At 42.2% G+C, this 19,841-nt stretch overlaps 3 protein-coding genes and 1 non-coding gene across 6 annotated transcripts in view; 1 reads left to right on the plus strand and 3 right to left on the minus strand.

The window, feature by feature from the left end:
• Window positions 1-245: 245 nt before the first annotated feature.
• Window positions 246-1,982, minus strand: LOC139612934 (uncharacterized). Its single transcript, XM_071469093.1, has 4 exons — window positions 1,974-1,982; window positions 1,672-1,925; window positions 1,122-1,367; window positions 246-936 (listed from the first exon to the last, which is right to left on the minus strand). Exons 1-4 carry the CDS (start codon window positions 1,980-1,982, stop codon window positions 246-248), a joined length of 1,200 nt encoding a protein of 399 aa, XP_071325194.1.
• A 110-nt stretch (window positions 1,983-2,092) lies between these two features.
• On the minus strand, window positions 2,093-7,420 carry LOC139613260 (mucin-13-like). Of its 2 annotated transcripts, XM_071469734.1 has the most exons (6): window positions 7,043-7,420; window positions 5,399-6,052; window positions 4,959-5,291; window positions 3,209-4,757; window positions 2,832-3,035; window positions 2,093-2,698 (listed from the first exon to the last, which is right to left on the minus strand). In XM_071469734.1, exons 2-4 carry the CDS (start codon window positions 5,760-5,762, stop codon window positions 4,663-4,665), a joined length of 792 nt encoding a protein of 263 aa, XP_071325835.1. In that variant the 5' UTR covers window positions 5,763-6,052; window positions 7,043-7,420; the 3' UTR covers window positions 2,093-2,698; window positions 2,832-3,035; window positions 3,209-4,662. The 2 variants fall into 2 exon arrangements, with proteins under 2 accessions (XP_071325835.1, XP_071325834.1); XM_071469733.1 differs by lacking the exons at window positions 4,959-5,291; window positions 5,399-6,052; window positions 7,043-7,420 and having other exon boundaries at window positions 3,209-4,655.
• On the minus strand, window positions 7,355-7,427 carry trnar-acg (transfer RNA arginine (anticodon ACG)). Its single transcript has one exon. It is a non-coding gene; the product is annotated as a tRNA-Arg (tRNA).
• Window positions 7,428-9,524: 2,097 nt separating this feature from the next.
• deptor (DEP domain containing MTOR-interacting protein) overlaps window positions 9,525-19,841 on the plus strand; it is a 30,756-nt gene continuing 20,439 nt past the window's right edge. The window contains exons 1-4 of one of the 2 annotated variants that reach the window (XM_071468771.1): window positions 9,525-9,938; window positions 10,235-10,327; window positions 14,031-14,209; window positions 15,520-15,643. In XM_071468771.1, coding sequence (XP_071324872.1) covers window positions 9,925-9,938; window positions 10,235-10,327; window positions 14,031-14,209; window positions 15,520-15,643 — 410 coding nt within the window. In that variant the 5' untranslated portion in view covers window positions 9,525-9,924. The remainder of the gene's footprint in view (window positions 9,939-10,234; window positions 10,328-14,030; window positions 14,210-15,519; window positions 15,644-19,841) is intronic. The other variant, XM_071468772.1, reaches the window with a different exon arrangement.

Genomic DNA, 19,841 nt, shown 5'->3' on the forward strand with positions numbered 1-19,841 from the left:
CATAAAGGCACAAACCTAAGCACAACCCGACCAAAATCCCCACTGCACTCACACACAAGCACCAACACATACCCTGACCTCTGTCTATTTCACATGTGTTGACTTACAAGTAAAAGAAAATAAGAAAAAAGTAAGAAAAAAGAAAAAATAACTTTATATTTACATGTAGACTACCTACTATGGGACAACATAAAAAAAAAAAAATAAAAATAACAGATTAAATAATATACATAAATAAACAAATTTTAAGGAGGTGGAGGGTTGTCCTCTGTTTTCTGTCCTTTTTTTTCCCCGTAACCTCGTTTCTCCAGAACAGCCCTCCATTCGTCATATGACTGAGTCTCAGACACCTCACAGTACCAGTTGCCAAAGTATTGAAGATGTGATGGTGGCTTTCTCTCTTTCTTGCACTTGCTGCAAAGGATTACATCTGTCTTTTTAATGTATTTTCTTTTGAAAGAGCCACTGAGCTCCCTCTCCTGTTTTCTCTTCCTGTATTGCTGAGTTGTGTAAGGAGCAGGTTGACTGGATGTCTGAGTTTGAGCCGATGGTGGAATAGCTGAAGCTGACGGGGGGTTGTAGAAAATCATCTGTGAGGTTCCTGGTGCAGCCATCACTTGTGATGGTCCAGGCACTGTAGGAAGCTGCACAGATGGTAAAACGAAGGGGAGAGCGACGGGTGGTGCTGGTGCAATGACAGGATGTGTAAGTGTCTGGGACACAACCTGAGGTTGTGGTCTGCCTTTGAGCTTTGCCTCTCCAGCAGTGTTTGGTGGCAGGATGAAAATGTGAGGCTCAGCCAAATTGCCAGAATGCAGTGTTGGTCCTTTCTGCATAGCCACAGGAAGCTTCTCAGGTCCTGCCATGGGTGCATCTGGAGCTGGGACACCCTGCTTTAGAATCTCTTTTTCCTGTGACCTGCAACGCCTGCTGAACCTGGGAAAACAAAGAACAACCAATATAAATAAACATTTTGCATCCTCTCATGTAGTGTGTTGCTTTTTGTAAAATGTCTACTTCATTTAGATTTACGTCCTTTTGCTGAGCCAGCCATAATGTTATGAAAACTAATTACGGCTGCATGTATAAGGCATGTATATGAAGCATACTAATTTACTCACCATTGTGTGGCTGTTGCAGCATTCACCTCTGGTAGCTGGATGGTAGTCTCGCTCATCACCTTAGCATTGGTGATAATGCACTCCCGGATGTGCTTGTAAGCACGTGCCACCATCGTAAACCGTGACAACCTCACTCCGTCACGGCGCACAGGGTTTGGGTAGAGAGCACAGAGCCTTGTGAAGATGGCCTCCACCACTCTATTGCAGTCAGACCACTGTGCAGGACTGTGAGCCCCAACAAAGCACCTGCAAATAGCAATAGAATACATATTATTAATATCGGATTGTTTTCTATGTGACGCTTACTCTGTTTTATTTTTATTGTTCTATTTTTATTGTTCTTTTTTTGTTAGTTGTTTTGTCTGTTTTGTTTGTAATACCAGTGATATCAGTGCAGTTATGTTGCCTTGTCTTGTTTTATTTATGAAGCCTTTACTTACTGCCACTACTATTGTACATATTATGTAAGCCAGACACAATATTTTGGCCTGTTTCAGTTATTTAAAATATTTTTGGATAATCAAGACTGAGTTTGCCTTATTTAACATACCTTTTAGTGCTCTCCACACCTGGTGCCACAATCTTTTTAGTGGCTCTGTAACGTCCCTTTTTTAGGTTGGTTTGGTGACGTGGTGGGTAAACAGTCTTCCTCTTGTCATACTCCCCCAATGCCTGCCACAGGGTGATGATCTGGGCGCACTCCTCTCCGGTCAAGGCAAGACAGTGGTCTCTGAGGCCAACCAAAAACTCTGCCAAGTCCTGCACGGCTCCATACCCCTGTATATTGTCAGGTCCAACAGAATCCTAAAAGGAATGATAATTTGTTAGCTATTCTTACACCTGTGAGAGCACAGCCAACATAACCCAGATTTCTTTTTACAAACATGTAAAAGTACATTTAAAAGGGACTGTGTACTCTGTGCACTCTTACGTCAAAATGGTAAATATTAAAAACTAATTTAAATTTGTCTTTAAGTCTTTATGACAAATATACACTTAGAGTTAGTGTCACAACAAACTGACACTGTGTGAATACTAAGCTAAAACTCACAGCTAAGTGCTCCAGGAGAGGGTGCTGGATTTGACTGCGTGAGCGGGGAGCTGGTTGCTAAAGATGACACAAGTGATGGGGGGACCACAGACAGTGATGGCATGGAGCTGGTTGTAGGAGATGACAGAAATGATGGAGGGACTGCAGACACTGATGGCATGGAGCTGGTTGTAGGAGATGACAGAAATGATGGAGGGACTGCAGACACTGATGGCATGGAGCTGGTTGTAGGAGATGACAGAAATGATGGAGGGACTGTAGACACTGATGGCATGGAGCTGGTTGCTGAAGGAGTTGGAAATGACGAGATCACGGATGCTGCAGACTGATGCTTGTGAGGAAGCAGCAGGTGTTCGTTCTGTGTCAAACGTGGGAACAGTGATGTCCTGAAACTCTTCAAGTTCAGCATAACCTTCATCCACTTCTATGTCAACATCAGCAGTCTCTGACTCTGCAATGGCCAACTTGTAGTCCTGCAGAACTTTACCAGTTTGCTGATAAAGGTATTCCACTCTGATCAGCTCATCTTTAAAATATAAAAACATTGACAAACAATTAGATAATATACCAGGACATTATATAATCACTCTGTGGTAAAACGATATTTTTGAACTTTAATTAAATTGTCACCAAAAACAACAATTATAATAGATATCTACCAGTGTATTTGCTTGGCCCGATGTAAGGGATGATCTTCTTCCCCAGAACCTCCTCTGCAAGAGTATTTGCTGCATGATGGAGAAGATGATTGTAGGAGTGCGGCTGCTGCTCATCAGTTGTTGCTGCTACAGCCCGGTCCTCATTCCACCTTGCAAGTCCATCCAAAAGATACGCCTGGAAGAAGGTGTCACTTGCCAGTGTACCTGTAAAGTAAATTCAGAAATGTTAAAAAATACATTTAAATGCTAAGACTATGAAAACATTTATTATGTATACATGAAAAGCTGTTCCTACAGTTAAATAACAAAAACCGAATCATATTTTAATAAAGTCACTTAGTAACTATTAGAATATGAAAAAAGATTCACATATTTACCGGGAATGAAACGATTGAGGTGGAGGTGAAATGACTCTAGAGATGTAGAGCCTCTGGCACAGCGGTAGGTTGGCAGACGGTGCCCTCCCTTTAATACTGTTCCGGTCTGCATGTAGAGCTGCACACCAGGAGGATCCTGGATGCAGGCCAGATGTTTCCTCTGGGACTTCCAGATTTCACTCATCCGGGCCGAGTTGATCAGTGGGACTCCCAGAGTGTCACGACCAGCATCTCCAATCAAAGGCCTGGATATGGCTCTCAATCAGAACCTGGGTCTCCTTCGCCCCACGTGTGGTTCTTCTGCAATGCAGAGCTAACTCACTTCGGTTGATACAGCGCACCACATCAGCCTCAGATGGGTATCTCCCGTCAGCTTCTAGCTCTGCACGCTTAGCCTCTTTCAGAGCTGTCAGGTCATCCTGGTCCCACATCAAAATACAGTGGCTGAGGCGACTCATGAAGGTGGCGTACAACTGGTGAGAGTCAGTGGTGCAGCCCACAGCAAACCTCCGCATGAAGTGCCATATGTCAAGGTGGATTATCAGCTGGTCCCACTCTTCAAACATCCTCCTCAGAAGAGTGTTGCCACAGCAGTCTCTGTCAACATACAGTATCTCAGGAGGAGCTACCCCAGCCACTCTGTATCTCTTTATGAGGCCTTCGATCATCGGCCCAAGACCAAAGCCTTCACTCACTTCCCAACGTTGGTTGCCCAGGTTGCAGTGCCATAGCTGCGTCCTGCAAGCTTTCGGGCCACCTTTTTTGTGGAGTCCATCTTTAGGATACGACCATATTGTGAAGTGATGGCGGCCTTGATTTCCTCCAGCCTTTGCAGGACATCCTGGGCATAAACTTGCATCAGCCACCGGTGCTTGGGTACAGGCAGCATGGCAGGTGGCGGTTCAAATGTCACCGGCAAGATCAGGCCTGATTTGACAGCGCTGGCAATCCCCTTGCAGTCTGTCAGGTACTGGACTGTCTTCTGCAACCAGACTTCAGCATGACGCTCCTGCAGCTTTCGCTGGATTTGGCTGCTGCTGTTTCCGAGCCCGCGCTGACGCATCAAACTGGCTACCTCAACATCACACGCAAGTTTTGATGTAAGGATGCAAGGGAACTGCATCCTGTGGCCAATGTCAAGCTGGGAGACGATGCCATGGCTCCAGCTGATGACTTTCCGCTTGCATCTTCGACAGGCTAGGTACTCAGATGCCACAAAGTACATCTTTCCCACAGCCACCACCTGCCTGATCTTCTGATGCAGGCCAGCTGAGGTCAGAAATTCTTTGTGACAGTCTGGATGCGGACAGGTCAGCTTGACTTGCCAGAGCTTTCGTGGCATCCAGAGCAGCAGGGAATGGCCAAAGTAATTCTCTAATGGAGGAGAATTACTGGTCCTCAGTGGTACCTGTGGAGGATACCACCAAAGTTTGTCCACCCTGCTGAAGTCCAGCTCAGGATGCCCCTGCGCTGTCCACCGGAACAGGGCCTTTGAGATCCACTTCAGGCAAGGTGTGTATCCAGCCAGCTGGAAGACAGACTCGTTGTGCTGGAAATAAACAAAAAAATAGAATTAAACAAATCCAAACTTACTTCACTTTCTTTTATTATCCCAGGAAAGGAAATTTGTTAAATTGATGTTAAATGATGTTTTGTTTCGTTAAATGATCAGGACCAGTACCACTCACAGACCAACAAACTTTGCAGTAGTTAATATTGTTTTGTATGTTTTCAATGAGTAGATACATACATGCCACATGTGCCTCCTGTGCCTCCTCATACCGAATTGCCTCTGCCAGCAGTGTGCTGTCATCTAGCTCAGCAGACGCAGAGAGGCTGGTGAGGGTGGCTGAAGGCCCTGTAGTCGCCTCAGTGGATACCGTCGGGTTGGTGATGGTGGCTGAGGGTCCTGCGGCTGCCTCAGTGGACACCGTCGGGTTGGTGAGGGTGGCTGAGGGTCCTGCGGCTGCCTCAGTGGACACCGTCGGGTGGGTGAGGGTAGCTGAGGGTCCTGCGGCTGCCCCAGTGGACACCGTCGGGTTGGTGAGGGTGGGTGATGGCCGTGTATGTGCCCCGGTTAAAGCTAAAACACAAAAGGCATGACAAACAGATAAGCATCATGAGTAGTGAACAGCATTAAATATTAAACATAAATAACTAAATGTGTTATAAAAATAAATGTTTGCTTACAAGGTTTGGCTTTGAAGGGAGAAACCAGCCTTTGTACACTTTTGCTCAGGATATTCTGGTCAGGCAGCCTCCTAACCAAGAGAGAGCGAAGAGAAGAGGTGGCAGCGTGCTTAGGGGTTGGAGAGAGCTGGGTGGGGGCAACCTGCTGGCTGGGTGCAGCCAGCTGGGTGGTGGCAACCTGCTGAGTGGGTGGAGAAAGCTGGGTGGTGGCAGCGCGCTTGGGAGTTCTCTCAGCATATTGCTCTTCCTTCATGGCAATGGCAATTCTGCCAGAAGGAAAGAGCTCAATGTACTCCCTGAAACACTCTTTGTTGTGGGCATGGTCTTGGGAGTCTTTGCTGCCTCCTGTGGGGTCCCTCTTCATTGCTGCCACCAGGTAAGCAGCATATCCCAAGGCATTTTCAGCCAACCATCTGAAGGTCTGCCCACGATAAACACCAAACTGGATTTCAAAGAAACCCAGCAAGTGTTTCCTGTTCCTGATGGATCTCCGTGGTGCTGAATTAAAGCGTTTCTGGCCTTGTCCAGCACTCCCTCTGGGGACATGGGTCGCGTCCACGGCTTTCCTTTGTTGTTTTCCTTCACCTTCGCTGCTTCAATTGTGTCTGTAAGATTTAGACTGCCATCAGCCCGTCTCCTGAAGCAAGGTTCCATCTAAATTAAAAAATTAAAATATAAAGAACACAGAGACACAGGTTTAATTACACTAACTCATGGTTACACTGTAATGTGGATTTTATGTCATGCTCAAGGTATATATTTAACACAGCCTCAAAATGTCAGATGACATCCCAGGATCACTATGAGTCAGAGGTAAAGCGTTATAGGGGAGTGACATGTACTAACACAAGTATTATATACCATTAACCACAGCTAAGCACATCTGGCACAAAGAGGATTTAATAATTAAGGGGTAGTGGATGAGGAACCCCCACTGGACCGGAGCAGTCTGCCTCCCTCTCACAAAATAAGTTCAGTAGTGGGAGTACTGTGTTTCAAGTGAACAAATGTTCATTTAAGTAAAACATTTTTTTACTTAAATGAAACTACACAAGTATAAGTGTATGATGTACTTTAAGTACTAAAAGAAAAAATGTTAATTATGCAGAATGGTCCTTTGAGGAGTAATGTATATATATTATTTTCTATTATAATCTGAATCTGCATAAAATAACATGGCTATATTCTTGTACAGCACGTGTCGCAAAATTGTACTTAAGTACAGTACTTTCCACCACTTTATTAGACAGTCTAATCTGTGTATTCACTCGTTTACAAGAAACATTCGTAATCATCCATGTGCTAAAGTAAAATGCAATAGTAATGCTAACAAACTGACCACGGAAACGTTACAGTATTACTGTCATCAACAAGTAGGCTAGTCTGTCAGTCACATGTACCAACGTTAAATAAATTTTCTACCGACATAGCTATGATAAAGGCTAATATTAGCATGAAATCACGGAGTTGCTGTCGGAAAAGCAAACCGTTTACAGTGACGGGCCTGGTAACGTTAGCGTTATTAGCTAGTCATTACGTTTCTAAGCCAGGGGTTACTCGATAAAAAAAAAAAAAAAAATGTTTTGTTTGTTTTTTATTTGCGAATGTATTAATATTGTCAAAAGCCATAAAATGTTGACTTACGTTAGAAATGCCGATAAGAAGTTCAATGGTATTACGTCCTTCTCGTTGTCGTTCGTAACGTAAGACCGCCTCCGGGCAGTCGTAGACAGCGATTGGTCAATTCTTGGTAGGTCCGGAGGCAAATCTTGGTAGCGATACGAGCGCTGATTGGCCATGGCAGACAAATTGTGGTAGATTTTTGGTAGCAGACGGAAAGCTGATTGGCTGTCACTACCAAGAATTAGCTCGACTCTCAGGTGGCAGGGACACCATGAGCAGAAACTGTATTTATGAATAAAAACGTATTTCTCAACATTTGAACGAGAAAATATTCGAGCCAGCCAGGAGTCGAACCTAGAATCTTCTGATCCGTAGTCAGACGCGTTATCCATTGCGCCACTGGCCCATAAATTATCTAATATAATATGTGTCTTCTATGATTATGAATTACTGTCAAGCGCTACACATTTTCGTAAAATGTATGAGCGGACAACACGTGGCGTCATCAAGGCGACAAAAAGAAGAAAAAAAAAAGAAAGTTGTTACAAGGGGACCCGCAATGCCCCCATTAACCAGCAGATGTCGCGGTTGGTCTTTGAGAGCCATATGGGCCAACTGGCTTTATACGGACTGTTTCAGTCTGCGGTGTCAACAAACTAGCGAATGTGTCTGCATGTTTATGCCTATTCATGACCACCCTTCACAAGAAAAACATAGGTGGTAAACCAAAATATTGTTTTATGAGATGTAAAAAAAAACGAGTGAGCCTTAATGTCTGGTTTACAGGGGTCTGGGGCAACGGGTCGGATTCGAACCCGTGGCTCCTGGCTGAATGTCAACCTCTCTCCCTGACTTCCGTCTCACTGTCGGATGAACCCGCCTAAGACGCACTTGCATGGATACATTACAATACATGTGTCATAATCCATCCGTGTGCACTGTGTATGCAAAGCCTTTACCTTCAAAAGTCACAAATCATCCATACACTTTATGAAATCATCTTTTCAGTGTCCCCTGGAAACATGTGTTGTGAGTATTTGCAGTGCATTTGTGCATTTGGTCATGTTGTGAATATTTGCAGGACATATGTTGTCAAATTGATGATGTTTTCAGAATTTGCTTGTGCTTTGTCTATTTGCATGTGTTTTCTTAAGTTGCAGTGCGCTGAGCTTTACATTTCTTTCCAAGATTAAAATCCTGTAGGCCTATTGGCTCTCCGCCCTTGTGATTTCTGCAGTTAAAAGAGAAGGAAAACATCAAATACTTTTCCCAGTTTATGTAGTCAGGGGTTAGTTATACCATTTATGTCATTTGTTACATTTTCTTTACAAATTCTGCCAAGAATATGTTTACTTTATATATGTATGATATCTTCAACATCAGCCTGGCCTGACTAGTTTCTGTAATAACACTGAGATAACACACATCTCCATGCTCCGGGCTTGTTTCAACGCATTTTGTTACATATCTGATAAATTGAGCAACAAGTAGGTGCCTGATTGTCTGGAGGCATTTCTGTGTTCTTGTTTATGTACACCTACATTATGCCCACATGTTATCTGGACAATTCAATAACCTATGAGTGTTTTTATTAACTTTCTTAGATGGGCCAGTGAGCTATTGGACATGTTTTTACGGTGATTAAGATATGGGATCCAGACTGCAAAATATGTATCACTCTTCAATTATAACTGTAAAGGTGACTGAGAATTGTATTCAACTGTCGAAAGTATATTTGGGTCAGGAGATCAATGCATTTGTGAAATGAGATCTAGAGTTGCGCAATATGTGGCCACCATTTGGTACAGGATGTAACATACTCTCTCTCTATCTTTTTTTTTTTTTTTGTACTAGCTCTTATGTTTGTGCAACCCTTTTATTTCCATCTCATTTAACTACTGGGTATATTGGACAAAATATTTGCACTGTAGGAAGGAGATAACATTCAAGCAGGTGAACAAGGAAAACAATCTCAGTTTGCTGATGCTGATTCACTGGAGATGCTACTGGGAATCTGTGGTTAAATGTTCAAAGCTCATTTCCGGTATACATGGTGTAAATCTAAAGCTAATCAAAAAGACCCTGCTCACATTTTCAGCAGTTTTGCAAAGACAAAAACGAACCTCAGACCCAACCACCAAATCACTGGGAAACAGAGTGCTCTTATTGTAAGTAAATGGATGAAAGGGCAGTCACTCTTCACAAAAGATGAGGCAACAATCTTGTCAGAAAAGCTTTTCTTTTGGGTTTTTATTTATTTATTTATTTATTTATTAAACTAATTTCATGCATGTTAATGTACTTTTTGCAATTACAGCAGCATGTTCTGTGCTATTACATCATAAAACGTGTAATATTAGATAAATTGGCATGTCCCACCCATCCCGTCCATCCCTGTAATGATTTACAGTACCCAACAGTGTATGAATCGAGCGCACCCACATCTCTCTGTAACCCCGCCCCTCCGGTTAACTCCCCCAGTGACGACAGACGAGTCCTCCCAATGCGGGGGCTCTGTGGATGGGCCCTGGCTGCGCCGTGTAGAGAAACGTGCGTTCATCCCGGGTGTTGTGTCAGAGACAAACAAACCGAGCCAGCGCTCGCAGCCGCCGCTGACGGGAGCCTCCCGTTTTCACAAACGCTGCATCCACAGAGCAGCAGACAAACGGAGGCACTCGCAAAGGGCAGTGAATGCGTCCATGCATGCATGTGTGTGTGCAGATGTCTGGAGCCGGTGGAGGTTTTCGAGGAAATAAAAGTGGACCGCTGCTGATGGAGCTGCTGACACAGTGAGGCTGGGCTGTGACTTCTGACTGTCTGCATTGTTGCATGTGTTTCCTGAAATGGAATAATTGTCATCGTGCATCAAAGGGATAACAGATAAACTCATAGTGTCGCTCCCCATGGTGCTTGAACGGTAAGCCCCAGAAAAACTGAACTGCTGAACTGAAATCATCACCGCATGTGTGCCTTTGTTTTTCAGCCTGTTCGTCCCCTCTGTGGGTGTCAGCTCCAAAAAAAAAAAAAAAAAAAATTATTTGCTGGTGCTCACTTTTGCTGCACAGCATTTTTACTCCTGTACAAAAATGCAAAGAGTGGAGCATGAGCATTTTTTTTTTTTTTTTTTTTTTTTTTACCAGTGCAGATGAATGTATTTGTGTGTGAGTGCTTGGCAACAAAAAAACCACCCCAGATCTGTGGCTCTTGTGTTAGCAGAGAGATGGACGGGATCGGGAACACCATGCAGAAGAAGGCTGCAGAGCTGGAGCGCCTGGCCGAGGTGCTCGTCACCGGAGAACAGCTGAGGTAGGTCGATCGGTCCCTATCCTGGATCCCCGCCGACCCTGGGTGTGCTGCGGCTCTCACATTGTTTGAAGGAGGCTGTTGTATTCATGTCAGGGTCATCTGCAAACTCACTGATACATTTGCAGTCATCTGATCATTAGTAAATCCTGCATTAAAACGTAAAACTAATCATTGTTTTGTTAGTTTGCATCCCAACTTACTTTCCTGTTTTTGTGGCCCAGATCAGATTAGACAAGAACATGACAGGACATGACATATTTAAATGAGAAAAGTGAGTGTTGTGATCATGTCTGGCAGCAGGTTAATCATTAGCTCGTCCTCATGCTCTACATACAGTTTTTAAGGTCCACTGCAGCATGCACAACCTAACAAAGGCATCCACATGCACAACCCTCCCCACGCACACTGCTGCTCCTCACCTATACAACATGCACCTTACAGCCTGGTGCACCGTAATCTTTAGATTCTGCAGGATCCTCCTTTGCTTAACTGCTTTTAGGACTGAACACATGATCGAGTTTTGCTCCAGTGATACAGTGCCCTTTGAGCTGCACCAGGAGTGATGACCCTACTAACCCCATGTCATTACCATATCCTGCCAATTCATCCTATCAGGAAATTGTACAAATAACCCTGCCAGTGTTGTGGACATGTGTACTCTTTGACCTACTGTATGTAAAGAACGCCCCCATAACCCTGATGGCGATCGCTGGCTCACGCCCCTAGCAGTGAATAGAGGCTCAGTAGGTAAAGCATGGCACCAATGCCTGGAATTTCAGCCCCCCACTGAACTTTGAGGAAAATACGCCACTGAATTGTGTTTTCCAGCTGGGTGTGATAAACTACATGCTACATGAAGTACAAGCTGTAACACTGTCCTGTTCTGAACCATAAAAAGTAACACTCAGTCATCACCTCCAGAGATTGAGTTTGTGTCTGGACATACTCTTCAGGGTACTCTTGCTTAGCACCAGTGTGTGTGTTTCCCTGTTTGTCATTGTATACTGTGTGTGTGTGTGTGTGTGTGTGTGTGTGTCAGTGTCCCTGGCACAGCTGTATACTGAGGCTGCCAGCTGGCAGTGTGGCTGGTGTCAGTGAACGAGGGGTTGGTTGGGGTGGCTGTCCCATAGTCCACTGAGGCGCTGCTGTTCTGGGGGAAGGGACTCGAGCTTTTGACATACAAGCCTTGCTCTCTGTCTTCCTGCCCCTTGTCCAGACACAGCAGTCAGCTGAGAGCTTTTTTAGCCATGCTAACAGCATGTTGTTCACCACTTGTCTACCACTTTGGTCCAGACTGAAATATCTCAACAACTACTTGATGGATTGTCATGAAACCTGGTACAGACATTCCTGTCCCCCAGAGTATGAAGCCTGTTGATCTTTGGTAATCCATTACATTTCATCTAGCCTCAAACCTCAAGCCTCCTACCTGCAAAAATAAGTGACATTCCGTGACATGAGCCTCAGCCGTACTTTTTGTATATTGCTATTAGCAGATGTTAGCATGCTATCATGCTAAACTAAGATGAAACTACTTGCTTAGTATAAGCATTGTAGAATTTACCCCAAAGGATCACTGTCCCAGCCTCACACAGCACCTAGCACGGCTGTAGACTCTTAGTCTCGTTACATTGTGCAGTTTAATGATTGATGTCCTCCCTCAGTGCTTTACCTTGACTCTATGATTTCCTTTAGCATTGTCCTGAATTGATAGTTCTGACTAAACAACGACAGGAGGGAGTGAGAAAGTCACAGTCAATTTCATTTTGTGAACAGAAACAAAATCAGACCTGATATGAAACACAGCTGGTGTAAAAACAAGGCGTTTACCTAATCCACACCTTTGTTTAATCGTTTTATCACAAGTCCAGCTCATGGAACATGACTGACACAGTTCCTGGAAGTGATAACGGTGCACTGGATTTAGAAAAAAAAAAAAAAAAAAGATCTCATTGCACATTTTTGTACTATCATGTTGAGTGCTCATTATCTTAGAGCAGATCTACTTCAGGCACAAGGCTGACAAACAGACAGAAAGACAGCTGCCAGGATACACAGACACATGCAGCTGCTGTTCTAAGTCTTGTGACCAGTTCATAGTTGTAAATAGACAGTAGATAGCTTGTTGCACTATGGCAGTCTGTGATAGAGAGTAGGGGCTTCATGGATTTTTTTTCCGGCTGAGACCCTGCATCATTTTAGTCTACTGGGTGTCAGAAACTCATTCAGAAACGCCCCCCATTTTGTCATTGTTTGATCCAGCACAAGTTTAAGAAATGTTAAGAGAATAACCAACAGAGTAAGAGCACCTACCACCAGTCAGCCAACTAAGCCTCCTGTAAGGAAACGGCAAGATTGATGATTTTGCTTCCAGCTCCATTTGGAATGATTTATGGGTAGATTAGAGTGAAATGTTCTGAAGCTGTACACACAGAAAGAGGATGAAGCTAGACCTGGTCGGAAGAGAAGTCTGTAACTTGTTCAGCTGAGGTTGTTTGCCTATCTTGAGTCCTGGCAGAACAGTGTGTGGGCAGGCTTGGACTAGGACTGTCATTGCTAATTCAAAGTGATTTTAGCCAGCTGCACACAGACTCAGCATGGGAGTGGAACTAGCAAGCTGCTGGAACCTTGGGTAAGATTGCGGTGGGCTGTTTCACAATACTCAGGTTCAGGAAGAGGTCACCTTGATGATGCGAAACTAGCAACCAGGCCATCTGTAGAAGCACGAGAGGTTTGTCGTGTCATCATTTAATGTAGTCACATTAGAAACCCCTGTAGACAGTGTTTGAATACCATGCATTTATCCAGAAAAACCCCCCCAAAAAAACTGTTGTCAGCTGTTTTCCAGGGCTGTATCCTAAAAAAAAGATGCAATATCTAGTCATCAAATGGTCACATGCCTCTCTTTCTTCACACAAAGCAAAGCAAAGCAAAGCACCAGTTTTAATGCTAATGTAAAAGGAGAAGCTGGTATTGTTCAACTTTTTTGTTAATGTCAACAAATTTCACAAAAGGACCAAAAACAACAAAATAATTTTCAATCAAAAACACTTTGATGAAACACACTGTTGCACTGGGTGACATGTTGTCTCATTACAATGAACACAAACACACTGTAGTTAATTTGGAGTTAATCCCTCATGCACCATATTGGTACCGTGGAAACTCATTGGAAAATAAAATGTGTATTAATCCACAGCTGAAAATAGTCCCCAACAAGTGCACTGGTTCCTCCTGCTCTGGTAACTTTTGCTAAAAACTACAGCACCCAGCTGTTTTAGAAAATTACTCAGCCATTTTCAGAAATAAACTGTGTTTGTGAAGAGAAATACAGAATAATGCTGGCATATCCTGCAATGCATTTAGTATTTAGCATAGTTAGTGCGTGATGCTTCAGTGTTGTCCAGGCCCTAAAGGTAGTTTAAAAGTACTTAAAAAAAAATTGATTGCTTTTACTTTTATTGTAAATTTGTCATAATTAAGGATATTATTTAAATTTACCCTGACGTTGATTTTTGGTCATACTGCCTTATTCAGTTCTTGTTGTTATTTAATTCTTATAGTATGTCCTACAAGTGTCATTACTATTACCCTTCTCACAGGTGTCAATTGAAACACAAATAAAGTTTCTAATTTAATTTTTGAGGAATTGTGTAAAAAAAGAAATTTTTCTCTCCTCTGTGGTTTGTTTGTTGCCCACCAGGCTGCGGCTCCACGAGGGGAAGGTGATCAAGGATCGGCGGCACCACCTACGAACTTACCCAAACTGCTTTGTGGCCAAGGAGCTCATTGACTGGCTGATTGAACACAAGGAGGCCGCAGATCGAGACACAGCTATCAAGATCATGCAGAAACTTTTAGACCAGAGCATTGTTCACCATGGTAAGGCTGAGCTGTGTGTGTGTGTGTGTGTGTGTGTGTGTGTGTGTGTTCACAGTGTATGGGATCAGTCTTTGCAGTTTTCTTGTGTTTTCTATTTCCTTTAGCTGCAGGGGTCTCTCTCCACCTCTTGCTCCTCCTCTCTCTGTCTTGACATTTTCTGGGAATGATCAGTGCCTCTTGATGGATGACTCTCCATGTCTCCCAGCCAATTTGACTCCAACGTAGCGTCTCACTACCTGCTTCACATTTGACCAGACTCTAAAGACAGAACCAGAATGATCTGGCTGCCTCTTTCTCTTTAGTTGATGTTTAGACCGAGTCAGTTCAATACTAACTTACCCCAGCTGTACATTAATGATTTAATGATGTTTTGATTTTTTGTTACTGCTTTATAAAATCATAATCACGATTCCTATGGTCTCCTTATAAGACACTTTTGCTTGTGCTATTTAGAAAGCTGCAGGGAAGGTTTTTGTAGGCCAAGCCGGAAGTAGGCATCACCCAAAAGTGTGAGTATAACCGTAATAAGACTGTCAAAGCAGACTGGGGAGTACATCGGTTTTCATGTCCGGCATGGTGATGTCTAATGTCCCTGACAACCTCTGTAGTCTTATGTAGTCACTGGCCTTTTTAAGAGACATAAAAGCTTTAAAAAATCAAGATTGTGGTATTTACTGATTTACTGGTATTTTATGTTGTAGAATAAAACATAAAAATGTCTTGAGCTTGCGTTGACCATAGACCTTATTTCAATTATCTAACCAAAAACCCATAGACTTTGGAACAAAGGAACTGGAAGCGCTAAAATGATAACTTTAGGATTAATTTTTGCAGCACTCTATTTTACCATTACAAATTACTCCCAGCAGATACTGGCAGTAACCTAAAATTATCTCTGTCTGACAGTTGGATGAAGCTAAAGTAAATGGATTTAGCTGTAAAGTAAATGTGCAATTTGTTAAACAGTTACCTCAGTTATGAACATGAAACAGGTTTTTATTATTTTGTGTCTTATAATTTAATCTCTGTATGTTGGTCATGATACTAAAATATAAGGACACAGTCAAGAGGAAACATTAAGGCTGCCTCTTCCTCCGACTGTGTGCAACTGTGTCTGTGTTTATAGACATATTCTCAGTATCTTGGGTTCTTGTCTAGTAGTCAATAACAAACTCTCTCTGTTCTGTCTTGATTATCCATGTTTCTCTCTATGGTTTGCAGTGTGTAATTCCTAGGGGTGATAAGCCCTTTAAACCAAAACAAACAAAAAACTTTGTTCTCATTCTATGAATGTGTGTGTCTTTTTTTAGTGTGTGACGAGCACCGGGAGTTCAAAGACTTGAAGTTGTTTTACCGCTTCCGTAAGGATGACGGTACGTTCCCATTGGACAGTGAAGCCAAGGTCTTCATGAGGGGCCAGAGGATATATGAGAAGTATGTATGCACACACACAAACACACACACACACACACCTAAAACACAACGACACAGGCAAACCCACTGATTCCTGTTCTTCATAGCGTACCTGTAAGAGGGACTGAAAGAGATTAATACATTTTTGATTGACTTTCTCTTTCAACTTAGCAGCAAATAGCTTTAAGGAGCTATTTGTAAGTTGCTTCACAGCCAACGTTAGCATTAACAGCTGTTAACTTACCAGTGTAGAAGAAATATTGCAAGTTCTGCATCAAACTTCAACCCTTTACTCGTCAAGAGCTGTCTCTAGTGGTGGAAAACAATGCCAATGTTAACTCTTGTTTCTTTCATGTCTTTTTTTCTACTGAAATTAGCATGCTAACCAGCTAGCCCCAGACCATGTTGTTGTTATTTTCTAATCGTGACTCACTGTAACCGTTAGTCTGCCCTGAAGCACTGTTCAGAGGGTGTTTTAAAACCTCTTGTCTTGTAAACACAACAATGGCTGAGCTCTTGTCAAGCAACAATCACCACGTACGTAATCATGAAGGTTAAGCCAGCAACTGATTAGCTTAGCTTAGCAGAAAGACTTTAAAATAGTGCATAGCCTTGTCGGATGTGATAAAAACATTAGTAGCTGTTGATTCACAGCTGTAGAGTTGCTAAGAACGCTTAGACTTACTACAAATTAACTCCTTGATCAACACATAGTTGCTTGATTTTTTTGTAACTGATTGCAAGAAATGCATACAAACCTAAAACAGCTATCAGGTATGAAAATCATTTCATCTTTCTGGGTTTTACTGTGATGCACCGATAAAAAAAAAAAGATTGTTTACATGATTTAAGGCTTCTCCTAAAAGATGGTACTGGTGAAGGCTGCTGACATGATAAAACTATCACTGGATTATCTCATGCTGCCTAAACGTTTGGAGCTTCTTGGCCACTTAGCAAGCTGCGCCACGTACCATGCCTGTATTTCCTGCCTACCTCTTTGTTTTTCTTTGTGAGAGTCACTGGCATTCTCCGCAGCATGCTGACAGAGTATGTCAGAAATGCCACCACCACTCATTTTTTAGAACATTTTGAAAGTTTTGTTTAGAGCGCATAGTATGGAGCTTAACTGGTTTTCGACCTTAATAAAAAGTCAGCAGGAAGTGAGAAATCAGAGGATGTTGGAAGCATTTTGACAAGAGATGACTCACAGCTTGGTGGAGGGCAGAGGACACCACTAATGGGAATGTTTTTGTTTGTCATCAGCCTTGTGCCCATGATGCTGTTTTTCCAATAGTGATGAGCCTAATTGTTTCTATAGAAACACCAAAGTCTTCCTTTGTGTGTCTCCATTTCTCTTTTTGGTGCTACACACACACACACACACACACACACATGTAAACAGTCCAATTTAAACAGTCTTGATCATGTTGCCTAGGAACTGTTTTCACAACAACTGTCTGAAACGTCATCTTCTAGTTTGTTTATTGGACTTTGCGTATGTTGATTTGACAGTTGACAGCATCATAGATCAATGTGCGAGACATTTTTTTTTTTCCCAATGGAAAAACTAGATGTGAGACTGTAGGGTAGTCATGGAGTTTGTGCAGTATGCATACACTAAGTCCAATTCCCACTCCAGATGAAAACTTGCATTGGGGTGTCACTTAAATTTGTTTTAGAAGTGTTCAAATTTGTTTAAAACTTTGCAAGCCTCTAACCAAAAAACAAATTATATGTTGGTGTACAATTATGAAAGCAAGCAGCACAAATGGCAATCCTTCCTGGGTGAGAGATATTTGCACTTTACTCTCAAGCACTAGGAGATGGTTGTTTTTTTTTATGTTCCTGGACTAATACTTGTGCCATAAGAGTAATTGTGAAGCAACTCTAGTTCACAAGCAAACAACCACCAGAGCAAGCTTGGGGGGTGTTTGTGTATGTGTGTGTGTGTGTGTGTGTGTGTGTGTGTGTGTGTGTGTGTGTGTGTGTGTGTGGTGATTACATAAACACATAGCTTTGAGAGCTGAGACGACAGATGTCTCCCCTTGGACTATTTCTTCCTCTTATGCAACTGCTGAGTGTGTGTGTGTGTGTGTCTGAATTTGTGTCTGTGTTTGTGTGTGTGGGGTGTCAAAGAAAAAGACATGAAAAATAGGTTTCTGTTAACAAGAGTGTGTCACTATGTATGTGTTAAAATAGGCAGAGAAATACAGTTTGTATGTGTGACAAAGAGTTTGCAGGATGTGTGAAAGGGAAGGGGAGTAAAGCTGTTTGTGTTTTGTACAAAAAAAGACATTGTGTGTGTGTACGTGCACTAGATTGTGGTTGAATTGCAATCATGATTTTGTCATGCTTATATCAAACTTTAATTACCTAGATGACCTTTGAAATTGAGTATGATTAATAAGGAATCAAACCTTTTCCCAAACATTATATTTTCCAAATCAGTGTTAGTTTACTTATAGACCCCCCTCCGATGAAGTTTTTAACCTTGTTAGCATGTCGATATGATGTTTTTTCTTTCCTCATCTTAGTCGGGGTCTAACTTGGGCTTAAACATGTTCACCAGTCACCAAAGCTTGTCAGTACAGAGAGCGAGAGTTTGCATTAACACAGCCCCTAACACTGTGTCACGCGCTGCCAGTTACAAGCAAACAAACAACATAACCAGTTAACTATGCTCAACATTCTGACACGTCTTCTAGTCGCTGATTTTGGTGGAAACGTGGCTGAGTGTCTACAATATTTCCTCTGCTAATCATATTGATATGTGCTTCTGTTCCTCTTGTCAACATAGCTGAGGTGGTGGGCGGGACCTAAGGCCAGATCCTGAGTTTTCAGTAGATGTGCTTACAGCCCCAGTTTTGGATTTTTTTTTTTTTGGCACTTTTTATGTGAGAAAACCAAACCAAACTAAATTTAAATCGTTACAACGTGTTTGTGCAACAACGTTTGGTGTATCAGTGTGTACTACAGTGCCTGTGAGAGTGAAAGAGACAGACGATGCTGCTTATCGATTCCCTGGATCTTTTCAAGGCTAGAAAACACCTCAGAATAAAACAACAAACTGTCTCTCACCACGGTCCTTGAAAGCACCATACTGGTTGTTTTGCTTGTTTTAGCTCATTCACTGCCAATGTTCTATACTTCACATTACTGGTGACCATGTTTCTGTATTCCAGTCATTCATCAACACACATTTACAATTTTGTTTTTTTTTCTGTCATACACATAAACCATAAACAACATTTCATTTCCAAACATAGCACATATATAAACTAAAGAAGATGTTTGTGTCACTGCTCATTTTGACTAACTGAAACAACTGATGATTGTTGGATAATTACACCAGCTGCTCTCCATGCTCCAGAGCAGATCCTAACATTTCCACATGAGTAACTAGTGACGGGTGGAATGTCTTTGGTTATTACTGTATGTACTTCAGCATACAGGGTAATTAACAAAAGTAGATTCACTATAAAGGCATTTGAATATTTTCTCCTTTGACTGGGCTGCAATAGCTGAAAGTACAATAATGCTAATCTCTGCTAAAAGCCCTGATAAGTACAGTAATGTTATCATTCATTGGTTGTTCCATGAGGTTGTTGTTAGGAAGCTTTGGAGACTGTAACTGAGATTAAGGACTGTATGAATGAAATCAGTTCGATATGTGAAGGTCATGTCAATAAAGGTTCAGAACTTGTTGGGTTTGCAGTGCATGCATGCAGGGTAGTTTGTCTAGAAATATATACACTAGGAGTCATTTAGCTGTGAGGTTTCCACAAAGCAGCTGAAAAGGGCTGTTTATATATGTGTTTGCATATATAAACAGTCTGAGACATCAGTCATGTGGAAAGAGCAACCAATTTGGTCTCAATTTTCTAAATAAGGCTTCTGAATTAGGTACAGTATTGTTTTTCATACATTTTTTTAAATTTTCCCCGCAAAGATCTTAACCACTGCTTAGACCAAACCCACACGCAAATTACCATAAACAGGATAAAAAAATCTTATCATTACACAGTATATAACCACACTAAGCTACAGTTTATATTATAGACATAACACTCCTGGTGCACTTTGGGTGGACAAATGAAAATATATTTTGCATTGTTGACATTTTAATTTTGGCTCGTAATGTACTGTTTGGTCAGTCCTTGAAGTGATTTAGAGAAAAATGATTGCAACTTCTTCCACTTCAGCTATACTTATAAATCAC

The sequence above is a fragment of the Trachinotus anak genome, unplaced genomic scaffold, assembly GCF_046630095.1.
Source record: "Trachinotus anak isolate AG129_WGS33_773 ecotype Australia unplaced genomic scaffold, CSIRO_AGI_Tana_v1 ptg000032l, whole genome shotgun sequence".
Taxonomy (NCBI): Eukaryota; Metazoa; Chordata; class Actinopteri; order Carangiformes; family Carangidae; genus Trachinotus; species Trachinotus anak.

Excerpts from the sequence above, each read along its gene's own strand:
- LOC139612934 (XM_071469093.1), bottom strand. Across the intron at positions 1,368-1,671 it reads GGTGTGGAGAGCACTAAAAG|GTGCTTTGTTGGGGCTCACA; the intron begins GTATGTTAAATA and ends TGCTATTTGCAG. Across the intron at positions 937-1,121 it reads GCTGCAACAGCCACACAATG|GTTCAGCAGGCGTTGCAGGT; the intron begins GTGAGTAAATTA and ends TTGTTTTCCCAG.
- LOC139613260 (XM_071469733.1), bottom strand. The coding sequence starts at position 3,392 with ATGAGTGAAATCTGGAAGTCCCAGAGGAAACATCTGGCCTGCATCCAG. Across the intron at positions 3,036-3,208 it reads CCTCAATCGTTTCATTCCCG|GTACACTGGCAAGTGACACC; the intron begins GTAAATATGTGA and ends TTTACTTTACAG. Across the intron at positions 2,699-2,831 it reads CGGGCCAAGCAAATACACTG|ATGAGCTGATCAGAGTGGAA; the intron begins GTAGATATCTAT and ends TATATTTTAAAG.